The following is a 12895-nucleotide window of genomic DNA, read 5'->3' as shown; positions in this document are numbered from 1 at the left end:
CTGATTTTGGGTGTTACACACCCTTTCTTGTCTAAGAAAACACTTTTCTTAAAAATACATTTCTTTTGAAAAGCTTTACCAAAAACTCAGTTTGAGTTTAGACACACCCGAGGGCATATCCGAATCCCTCAAACCAAGGCTTTGATACCAACTTGTAACATCCCAAAAATAAGACCCAAACATTTTCATTTTTAGATTAATAAAATAACGAACCAAAACATTGTTATAACACCCAAAGTATCAAATGTATCAATACATCATCCAAATTTGGATTAAATCATGAAGATGCAGAAACGAGTGGTGTGTGCCTTGCAATCATCCCAGGCTCTTCCCTTTAGAACCAGAAGTACCTGAAATATAAACTGAAAACCGTAAGCACAAAGCTTAGTGAGTTCCCCAAAATAACACATACCGTACATAATAAACACATATTAGGCCCCGCCTAGCATCGGGTCCTGCTCGGTATATAGATATGTCAATCATCGGGCCCCGACCTGGTATACATACAATTGATATAAACATATAAACATATATCACATGAAATATTCACAAAGACATATAGCATACATAATAGTCATCGGGCCCCGCCCGGTCAGCATATGAGTACATAACACATGCAAGAGTCACGCAAACACCTAGCATCCTAACATAATACATATGGTCCGGCATTGTTGCCTTAGACCCGCTAAACCCAGTAAGGAAACTCACATCAGACTGTCGAATCTCACATAAAGAAATCTTTGCTTACTGTCCCACTAAAATCTCCACATTATCAATAACAAAATAATCATCCAATTAAAATTGGATTCCAATCTATAACTGTTCCACATATAGAGTAAAAAGACCATTTTACCCCTTACCTTGTTTGGTCTAAGACAAAGGCCCAAACCTATAATCCAAAAGGCCTAATTCCTAATTAATCATCCAAGGCCCAATCATGGCCTAATTTTCCAAATTGGGCCCAATCCCTTTCATGGGCCTTTTCCAACAACCCAAAACAAGAATCAGCCCAAAACTTGATGGCCCAACCAGGCCCCAAGCATCTAAGCCCAATTATGGCCCAATCCTAAGCCCAAAACGCCCGAAGCCCATCTGACTAAGTACGCGTGGCGTACTCAGCACGTACATGCAACGTACTCGCTTGAGGGCTTGTACGCTAAGTGGACCTGCTTGTATGCCCATCGTGCTCCTCTTGAATGCCCAACTTCCATTTCCAACTCTTAATTCATTAAGACTTTACTCCAAAACTTATAGATATGACTTCCTTGAGAGGATTTATCACGTAAAGTTGCCAACTTTAGGTGTATTCATGGTTTAATGAATCTCTTAAAGCCTAAAATGACTTAATAAATGACTTAAATCATGTTTAAGGACATAACCCCCATAAAGGTTGCACCTTTAAGTTAAGGAGCTCTTCAAACATCTAGATCTACAAGATTTGGCCTCCAAAATGAACTTAACCCATCAAGACCAACCAAAAAGGAAAAAGAAGCATAAAACCCCAACATAAAGAGATCTAAATAAGGAGTAATTAAGGTATAAGCTTTATATCTCAAAAGGCTTGCAAAATGAGTAATAAGTCTTAATCTCTAAGCCTCTTACTAAGCAAGACACCTTCAATCTTCTTCAATCCCATCAAAATGAGCAAAATAAGCACCAATTTCTTCTCAAGAGCTCAAATACACAACAATGGAGGCTAAGGGTTGATTTATAGGATTTTAGAGGTTTAAAGGCTAGTAAAGATGCCAGCCCTAGGATTTAAGGACCTTAAATTGGGTGCAACATCCTAAAATTAGGGTTTCATTAACCTCTACATACGCTAAGCTTAATACCTCGTACACCCAACATACGATCCTCGATCCGCGATCCATCCAACTTAGTACTCTAAGCATACTATGTGGTACGCTCCGTGTACTGGCTTTTCAGCTAGTACGCCAAGCGTGCCCAATGGTACGCCCCACATACTACTCCAAGGACTATAAAACAATAAATAAATAAAAAGGGGCTAAAAGGAACATACCCCAAACCCAAGTGTTACATGGCTGTGATGCCAATTTGATAGAAACCTGTAATTCGAGAAACACAGACAATCTCCCAAAGAGTTGAAGTCTCAAACTTTAGTATTCATCCTAAGAGCATCTCTAATGGTTAAGCTACAACATAGCTTAAAATAAATGTCACATCATCATTCTTTTATTTTTGACCTCAAATTAAATAGCATCTACAATGGTTAGTTTTTTATAGTTTTTTTTTTTGTCTTTTTTTTTTGTAAATTTAACTAATTATCCTTAACTATTAAAATGTTTTATAAGATCACCTTTATATATATATATATATATATATATATATATATATATATATATATATATATATATATATATATTCATGTAGTTGCTATGGTTTGTATTAAAATTTATTATGATTTGTAATATATATGTGTATTATATTTGTCATGTCTAATATTTAATAGAATAACTAAATATTAGAAAAATAAAATATATTCAAAATTTTAATATAATTGAAGGGGGTAGTATAACATATTATTAAAGATAAAGAGGTAAGATGCTCAAACCAACATAGACCATTTAATATATATTGAATGATTAATAAAAAAAACCAAATAAGCTAACTCCAATATATTGAATCAATATTATAAATAAGTAAAAGTAATGAGATAATCTCATCCTAAAGTAAAGAGTAAATTATAGAAATGGTCCCAGTGGTTTACTTAAATTAGCAGTTTTAGTCCAAACTTCGAAAAGTTGATAGGTCAAGTCCCTATGGTTTCCAATTATTGCAGTTTTGGTCATTCCATCTAACTCTGATAGTAAACTTCCGTTAAAAACATTTAAAATGACTAACATACCCCTCATTCTATTTTTTTAATATGCTTTTATTTATTTGTTGATTATAATTTATTAAGTTAAATCGGCCCACCATGTCCTCACATGCTCCTATTGTTCATCGGCTCCAACGATGGTGACTCTGAGGATGGTCATTTTCTCCAGCAAGCCATAGCCAATAGGTGATTTTGTAGCTTTACAACAACAACTAATGAGTAAAAAGCATAAATTAGAAATCTAAAACTGAAATCGAATGATATCAGAACCTAAATTGGTAACCCAAATCAAAAGAAACCCAAACAAAATGAAACTAGAAACTATAAACAAAATCTCAAGTACTAAAACCAATCATACTTAAATCTCCATGTCTCGGATACCAATCAAAGAACAATAGTGACGATTTTTTAAAAGGGTTAGATGCTTGGAGACTCTTATCCGAACCATACTCTTGTTTATGTGTTTCCACCACTAAATCCTTGCAAAAGACGATGATGAATTGTTCCCTCCACTGAAATCGGGTCCGATGAATTGTGCCAACCCTTATGACGATCTCCGATCTTAATCAACCGTACCCATCAACCTTTGTCTTTTTACCCATCCCCCCAAATCTCTAGAAGCCAAATGTTTGTGATGATCAGTGACAATATCAATGACGATCTTAGTTCACATAGCACATGTCGGTAAGAAAATTGCTCCCACCACTGAAATCGGGTCCATACAACAAACCGTCAGAATGTATGAGCATTGGTTTATCCGAGAATAGATTTTCTAGGTGGATAAAGAGGGAGGAACAAGGAGGCAATGTGAGAGATCTAAACTCGACATGTTCATATCTTCCACTTTCAACAACTTTGGTGCTTTCTACCTCGACAACCGCTTCTTTCAGCATATTCCTTGAGGTGCATCTGTTTTCAAGATGAGGTTGTGGCAGTGTATATGGAGCCGAAGGTGGTGGAGATGGCGACGACGATTGAGTCATAAGAAGTAGTCGTGATGGTGACGAAGGTGGTAGCAGTGGTGCGATGACAACAAATGATGATGGTGGTGTCATGATGCATAAGAAGAGGAGAAAATAGAGTTGAATGTCAGGAAAAAGGTTCGTCAGACTTTAAGGTGGAGTGGGACGATGGGTTAACTTTTAGGGCTTTTATTCCCTTTAGTGCTTTATTACATAATTAGTCCATGTAGTTTATAAAATAAAATAATAACAGCAAATAAGTAAATAGGGGTATATTGGTCTTTTATTTAGACTTAACGTCTGAGTATTAACGGCATCAGTTGAAAGGGATCAATGGTGTAATTTATCCAAACAACAAGGACACAACCTATCAATTTTTCAAAGGGTGGACAAAACCTATGAATTTGACCAAACCATAGGGACCGTTCATGTAATTTACTTCAAAATAAAATAAAAGATACTTATAGATATTTTAATTTCAAATAAAGATAACTCCTACTTAAATAACTAAATAATTAAATAATACGAACTTAAATTCCCTAATGTGTCCAAATTGTCGGGTTATTATCACAGCTTTTAACCAATGTTCAAAATATTTAGGACCATTATACAATTGCGAACTAAAGTGTGAACACTCCAAACATGTGACTTCTTTGTTTGAATAAAGAGTTGTAAATTTCAGGTCTAAAGTTGTCAGTTCTTCAACAGAACCAAAAATACTAAATTTGCGAATCGTGTAACTGTACACCTTATATATTCATTTAAAAATTTCACAAAAATAATTTATATAAAACTTGCAAAAGAAACAAACACATCTCCTAAATATTAAAAATCATTTTTTTAAATGTCTTCTTTTCTACTTTCAGATATCCATTTTTTTAGTGTCTTAATGATCAAGATGCAACCTAAATTACGTGTACAGAATTAACCAACCAGTTTAAAAGGTCAAACAAGAAGGTTTAAAACATGTCAAAAACCAATCGTTTAAACTTAGCTGTTTAGTCATATTACATATTGTTTAACTAACAATTTATTGTCTTTACTTTTGGTAAAAAGTCGTAATAAAGGTAAAACCAATATTGACAAACAAAAATAATTGAACCATAACAAACTTGCAAACCAAAGATAGCTAAAAAGCAAATCTTCTAGGAACCCAGATTCCAACTACATTGTAAAAGAAGGACAATCCACTTCTTCCTTTGGCATAGTCTTTCCAATCAACTTAATCAAAGAAGCATCTAACGATCTAGTTGCGATTTGACCAAGTAACAATGATAAAGTTGAAGCATCAGGTGAAAATTTTCTTCCTTCCATTTCTTGTAAAAGCATCTCTACCATATCATGTTGTTGGTTCTTTAAAATTCCCTGAAGAAGAATGTTGTAAGTCACATTATTTGGTGGGCAACCTCTCTCTTCCATTTCAAGAAACAATTCTTTTGCTTCCCTCACAAGACCTTCGCGACAAAAACCACCAATCATCACAGTATATGTCATGACATCAGGTTGCAAACCTTTAACACTTATGTCATCGAAAAGAATCCTTGCAATATCAAAATTTCCACTTTTACTTGCACCATCTATGAGTATATTGTACACCGTTATATTTAAATTTAGCTTGTTGTCACCCTTCAAATGGAACAAAGAGAGTGCTTCATCCACTTTTTTGTTGTTGCATAGACCATCCAAAACTATTCCGTAAGTGATTTCATCTGGAATCACGTTGTGTGCTCGCATCTCATGAAACAGTTCATCTGCATCTTCACAACGTCCAACTTGAAACAATCCCTGTATCATGGTGTTGTAAGTGATGACATCGGGTTTCATACCTTTATTAGTTATTTCATGAAACAAATGCATGGCCTCTTCTATCTTCAATTTCTTACAATACCCATTCACTAAACTATTATAAGTAACAATATTAGGAACCAAACCTCGAACCCCCATCAAATCAAAAACTTCATTTGCTTTCCTCATTTCACCTCGCAAACAATATCCATCAATAAGTGAATTATATGTCACTACATTAGGATCCTTTCCTCTCTGAATCATTAAGTTGATAACACCTTTTGCTTCTTCCACTTTACCTTCCTTGCAAAGTGCATCGACTAATATGCTAAATATTTGAACGTCTGGAGAAATATTCTTTTGCTCCATTTCTTTGAGAATTTTAGAGACCTCGTCCCAACGGCATAAGTTACAAAGACCATGAATCAAAGAGCTGTAAGTGACAACACCAGGTTGGATGCGTTTGTTGAAGATCATTTCTTTGTAGAGCTTTAATGCATCATCTACCATATTGTCCTTGCAAAGACTATCAATGATGGTGTTATATGTGACTACATCAGGTTTACAACCTTTTTTATCCATTAGTCTAAGCAAAGCAATTGCTGTATTGTTATTTCCACATTTGCAAAGCCCCTTAATCATTGTGCTGTACATAATCGCATTAGGTTCACAAAGTTCCTCTTTGATCAGCTTCTTGAATAATATTTCTGCCTTGAGGACTTTATCTTCTAGAATAAGTCCATTTAAGAGTATACTGAAAGTGTAGACATTGGGTGGAATATCATGTTTGAAACCATAACCTAGGACTGCAAACCCTTCCCTGGTGCGATACATTAAGCAACAACATTTGATTATAATGCTAACAGTGTACACACTCACAGGAATATGAATCGCATTCATTTGTTTAAAAATATCAATCGCACAAGAATAGTGTTTCATTTTGATAACAGCTTGCAGCAACTGGTTGAATTTAACAACTGATGGCAGAGGTTGCCTCTGTGTCATTTCGTCGAACAGTTTAAGGGCATCATCAAGATTAGTAATCTTGTCAATCATAGGTCGGGTATGATTATCCTGTGTTTGAGAATTGGAAGAAGAAGTTGAATAAAAGTGAGCTAAAATCGTTTTGGGGTAACAGATTTCGTTACCTGATTCAAAAATCGATGAAGGGTTTCTGAAATAAGGTAGGGAAGAATGAGCAGTGGAGGTAGCTTTAACTTTGTTCAGGGTGGCGACGAAGAAACCTAGCTTTTTTGGATTCCCCATCACCAGAATGATCCCCAAATCAAACAAACCTAAACTACTTTGGAATTTGGATGTACCGTAAGAACATCAGCATTCAAACATTTTCTTTTGGTATTTAAAAAAAAAAAAGCAAAACTATCCTACGCTTTAAATCATATCGATATATGATCTTTCTAATGTAGTAGTCTAAATTATACACGATTACCCTATTTTAATATCCTATGTTTTAAATCATATCAATATATTATTTTTCTAATGTAGTGGTCTAAATTAATCTACATCCATATAATACATTTTTTTGGGTATTTTGCTTTTTTTTAAATACCAAAAAGAAAACGTTTAAATGCTGATGTTCTTACGGTACATCCAAATTCACATAATTACTCTTACAACCATTTTGAGTTTATTGTATTATACAGTATAATACAATAAACTCAAAATGGTTGTAAGGGTAATTATGTCAATTTGGTTAACAATAAAATTAGATATTTTTGTTACTAACCAAACAAATACATCTCACAATTTAAAATTGATTATCAAGATTATAAAGTTAAAAATTAATAAAGAACCATATATAACTTTTTTTAATTATACATTCTAGCAAGAATGAACTTATAAAACTTAAAGAATGAACATACAAAAAAATCCATATTATGACAGAATGAATATACATTTACTCATGAATGAACATAATAAACTTTTTATTATTATTATGTATTCTTACATAAATGAATATACATAACTTCAAGAACCAACATTAATCATGCATAACTTCGAGAACCAACAATAATAATAAACATATAACAACATTAATCATGCATAACTTCAAGAACCAACAATAATAATGAACATATAAGTATCAACATACAATAAAAATACCTATAGAATTAATATACAGGAACAAGACTTTACTAATGGCCACTAATGTCATGCATGCCCCTACTCCATCAAATCCAGCACCAACAAGAGCATCAAATGTGGCACCTATGTAACTTCTTTTTATCTAAAATTCGAGTTCATTCTTAAAGAACAATGATTATAAAATAATAGGTATTCTTAAAAAATAAAACTAAAGTTTCCCTCATCTTCGGGTTATTTAGGTCTGTAACACTCATAAAAATTTGTAAAAATTTAAAACTTTTCAAACATCCAAAAACCATTATTTATTACAAAATTGTAAGACTAGTGTCTTGAACAAAACCTACGGTTAACTAGAAAGTAAATAAATTGATGTGTCAACCATATATGAATTAATTTAATTAACCAATTAAATTAATCACCATTACAAGTCTTGCGTGATTTGAACTTAATTCTATTGAACTTGTTAGTTTAATCAATTGATCACTGTTTGAATTAACTTGTTTGCTAAATGATTAGTTTAGTGAATATTAACCTAATCATATTAGAAATCAGTAATTGATGACACATTAATCCATCGCACTTTCCACGAAATCAACCATATGAGTAAGTGAATCGTATCTAAACGGAAGTCTCTTTAATATTCTTGATTCAAATCGTCTTTTGTTCCTTAATTAGTTGTTAACTGATTCATTGCTAAGTGTTTAAGTGATTATTTAAGTTTCTAGTCTTATAATACTAAAGAAAACCCCATTTTTAATCATTGTTTAAATTAATGTAAGCACATAAACTATATATATTTTAACAAAAAAAAAATGGTAATAGTAAAAAGTTGGAGATACACATAAATGAAAAGACACACTTTAAGGTTAATATTAATAAATATTAAAAAAGTACAACTATTTATGAATTTCGGTAATTATTTACAGATTTGGAATTTTGCATTCGATATGAATATACAATATAACCATTTATGTATTTCGTTAATCTGAGTTTTATATTCACTCAGTTAGTCTATATAAAATATTCCTAACCTATAACACCCCTATCCTCAGATATAATTCTTAATGTTTAATTTTGTAATTCATGCATTTTGGGTGCCCTACGTTGAGCGTAGGATAGCTTCCTACGTTGGGCGTAGGTAAAGGATTCCATGCATGGGTTTAATGTCATACATTGAGCATAGGAGCGCGACATCAAAACCCTAATTAAGGGGTTGTGAACCCTATTTAAAGGCTCTAACTCCTTGTGGGCCTCTCCATGCTCCGCATCCACCCTTATATTCAGTCGCTTCGAAACCCTAGCCACCTTGTGAGATTTTAGAAGGCTCGGACTATTTTTGGTGTATATTCTTGAAGTAAGAGCCTATTGGAGAAGCATTTGGAAGCTCCAGACCTTATGAGTATAAATTACAGACATTTATAATCTTGTAAAGTCCTAAAATAGGAGCTTGGTCACTGTCATCCATCCATGCATGAGCTCTTAAGCATTAGAATGTTTCATGGACTTAGGGTTTGGCCTTATACTCTTTTTAGTCATGCAAAAGTGTAAATTCAGAGACTTTATCCCTTAGGACGTTCATTAGATCTATATCTAAGGATTAGATTATTGGTCTTTGTGTATTAAGAGCTTAATAATAAGTTGGTAAATCAACTTATTACATTGGGTATAATCTTAGCTACGCTTAGAGTAGCCTAAAACTTCTCTGTATTCCTATCTAGGCTCTACATTGAATGTAGAGCATGGTGTTACGATGAGCATAACGCAAGAAGGTTGATTTTTGACAAAATGGATTATTGGTTAAGTTGTAACACCAGCAAAATCTAGGTCAAAATTAAACTTTTATAAAACCATAATTGGGATGTACCAAGTGGTAGATATCATAACGAGGTTTCCAAAAATATAAAGAACACTAAAATCCGAGTTATAATGAAGAAGTTATGACCGATCGAAGATCCGCGGCAATACCGATAAAACACTGTTACGCGTAAAATACGAAATTCCGATAAAATACTTTCTAGCCTTATGTATCTAAATGAAAGTCATACATATCATTAAACCGTGAGCATACATAAAAAGAACGCCCAAATCGGACTTCATATGAGGAAGTTATGATTTTTAGAAGTTTCAAAATAGCAGTAAATAGCTAAAAACTCGAAACAGAGATTGAGTCATTTTTAGCCGACACAATCTAAACGAAAGTTGAAGATCTTGGCAAGAGTATCGCAACGATAAAAAGACAGACGAAAACGGACATCGGATAGAGAAGTTATGGATTTTTAACGGACTTTAGCAGTCCCGACCTATTAAAAATATATTATTAAAAATATATTATTAAAAATAAATTCAAAACTACCCGACGTAGTCTAAATGAAAGTTGTAGAGTACAGTCTCACCTACGCGTGGATATAAAGAACGCGAAAATCGGAGCTCGTATGCAAAAGTTACGGAATTTAGAAATTTGGAAATCCAATTTACGCCCAGCGTAAATTGGGTTACGCCCATCGTAAATTGGGTTACGCCCAGAGTACTCAGACGCAAAACCCCATCCCGTCGGCTAGCAGGCTAACTAAACTTGAGTCGTAAGCGCTGACGACTCCGGAGTACGCCCACCGTACCCAAGAGTATGCCCAACCTACGGGGATGCTCCAGCATTATAAAATAGTGCATGAGCTCCGGATTTTGGCACACATTCTCAACTTCTCTCCCACTTTCACACTCTCTTGAGCTCCAGAAGCTATCCCGACCCCCTCGATTCCATACCCGAGCCCCGACGGAAGTTTTACGCTATCGAGATCCCCGAGAAACCCGAAGACGCAACTTTCCGTAGTCGAAGTTCTGCTTGATTCTCGTCTCACTCGCTTCAAACCAAACAAGTGAGTTGATACCCCTTTTTCTACCATTTTAAATGCTTTTAAAAGGCTTTTATTATTATAACGGGGAGAATACAAGTAAAAACGTAACCTTAGTCGCATGAAAACATTGAACTTTTGAGTATACATTGCATGATGTTTTTACAACTACCAAATGGTTTTGTTAACATGTAAAAATCTTACATTACTTTACCCACTTTGGGATACAACATGGTTTATAAATAAAAATGTGTTTTATTTATAAATACGTATACGATTTCATACCAACAGTGAGCATTTCAACTACAACATTTTATATTCACGGGAATGTATACATAACTACTATGGTTTTGGCAATACTTTGAAAAACGATAGACTTTGCGAAAACAAACATACACTTATGATACGTAACATAATTGAGAATTCGTGAGACAACATCTTCGCTATACCCAATGGGGGTATTACAGTAAGTCCTGTCTTATAACCAGAATCTCCCGTCCGGAGAGCGTGGCAAGTGTGTATAGATCTATACGAGACTAATGATCCCGCACCCTGATTGTTAGCTACAGTCCGCGGGGTGACAAGTGTCATAACGTTTCAATGCCTGAAGACCATCACATGCAGGCAAATATGATAGTATGGTTATGAGAACTCACCGAATATACGATTAATGCAGTATCATGTCTTTAGGTCTTGAACATTTCATTTTACTTTTACATACCTCAATGATCTTCACATAGTTTTATTTTTATAATAATACTATACAACAACATTTTGAACATGGTATAGTGCTTATAGTTTACGGTCTTGAACATTTAAAGACTGCATTTATACATTTAGGAAAATAAGGGATTTTTCCTGTTTCAAAACATGCATTACACACGTGAAACGATTTACTACACAACTTGTAAGGAAAATATGGGATTTTCTGGAAATACATACATGAACTTTCGAATGACATACATTTATTCAAACCACTACTTATGAACTCACCAACTTAATTGTTGACACTTTTTCTTTGAAATAACTTGTGTTCTCAGGAAATCGCTAAACCAAGTTAGCAACTGCTTTTGAAGACTTACGCTCAGGCGTTAGTTTAATCTTTTGGACATCATATTGTAATTGACTTTTTCAAACATGTAATACTACAATCATGTAAACTTTTCAATTATGTATATGATGGTCGTGTGTACTTTTTTTACTATTCATTTGTTATGATACTGTACATGACGTCCTCCGCCCCCCGAATGTTTCCGCCGTTCTGGTTTGGGGGTGTGACATAAGTGGAGCGGGTTCTAGTATTGGAATGGTAAAATGGTCTTTTACCCCAAGGATAGTAACTATGAACAAAGACCCTTGAGTATGTATTCTTACCTTAATTTTTTTATTACGGTTTTATTGTGTATATGATTACTGTGAGGAATTCTAGTATCAACAGCTCGAGTGTGAGATTTGTCTGTCTTGAGGTGAGTCCTCTCACTATACTATGTAGGATGATATTTGTCTTTGTGACTCTTGTATTTGTATTTTGAGTTGGGCCCATTTGTATGTAAGTTGGGTTAGGCCCATTTTTATGTATATTGGGATGGACCTATTTGCATGTTGGTCTCAACCTATTAGTATGTATATTAGAATTGACACATTTGCATTTTTTGTTGGGCCCATCTGTATCTATGTTGGCCTGGGCCCATTTGCAAGTTGGGTTGGGCCCATTTATATTTAAGTTAGGCTGGGCCCACTTATATGGTATGTGGTATTTGGAAAACTCATTAAGCTTTGTGTGCTTACGATTTTGTGGTTTAACATTTCAGGTACTTCTAGTTTTAAAAGGAAGGATCCGGCTTGACTTCACAACATTCCCCTTATGATTTTCCGTATTGATTATTATTGTTTTGCTCTGATATTTGAGATGCATTTATATCATGTTTGATTTTGGAACAATTGATGTATTGATGGCCTAAAAATCTCTCTCTCTCTCTCTCACTCTCTCTCTCTCTCTCTCTCTCTCTCTCTCTCTCTATATATATATATATATATATATATATATATATATATATATATATATATATATATATATATATATATATCAGTATTTTAAAGACGTTACAAAGTCGGTTTCAGATAAACGAACAAAACATACAAAGTTAAAAACATTCATAAGTTATAAAAAAACCATATAATTTCTGGATTAAATAATTTATGTTTTTTTTTTTCACATTTTGTATTAGTTTATAACCGTTTTTGGACTAAATAACTTATATTTTTTCACGTTTAACAATTTTCAGATTAAATACTTATGTTTTTTCATGATTTGGATTAATCAATAACCATATTCGGATTAAATAACCTAAGGT

General features: G+C 33.8%; 1 protein-coding gene across 2 annotated transcripts; it reads right to left on the bottom strand.

Moving 5' to 3' along the window:
* Window positions 1-4768: 4768 nt before the first annotated feature.
* LOC111883238 (putative pentatricopeptide repeat-containing protein At1g12700, mitochondrial) lies at window positions 4769-6992 on the bottom strand. 2 transcript variants are annotated; one of them, XM_023879581.2, is made up of 2 exons: window positions 6735-6869; window positions 4769-6660 (listed from the first exon to the last, which is right to left on the bottom strand). In XM_023879581.2, exon 2 carries the CDS (start codon window positions 6640-6642, stop codon window positions 4966-4968), a length of 1677 nt encoding a protein of 558 aa, XP_023735349.1. In that variant the 5' UTR covers window positions 6643-6660; window positions 6735-6869; the 3' UTR covers window positions 4769-4965. The 2 variants fall into 2 exon arrangements, with proteins under 2 accessions (XP_023735349.1, XP_023735348.1); XM_023879580.2 differs by having other exon boundaries at window positions 4769-6992.
* Window positions 6993-12895: the final 5903 nt, after the last annotated feature.

Source organism: Lactuca sativa, chromosome 3, assembly GCF_002870075.4.
Source record: "Lactuca sativa cultivar Salinas chromosome 3, Lsat_Salinas_v11, whole genome shotgun sequence".
Taxonomy (NCBI): domain Eukaryota; kingdom Viridiplantae; phylum Streptophyta; class Magnoliopsida; order Asterales; family Asteraceae; genus Lactuca; species Lactuca sativa.
The sequence above is the reverse complement of the archived record's forward strand: the minus strand, read 5'-3'. Positions and strand labels throughout refer to the sequence as shown.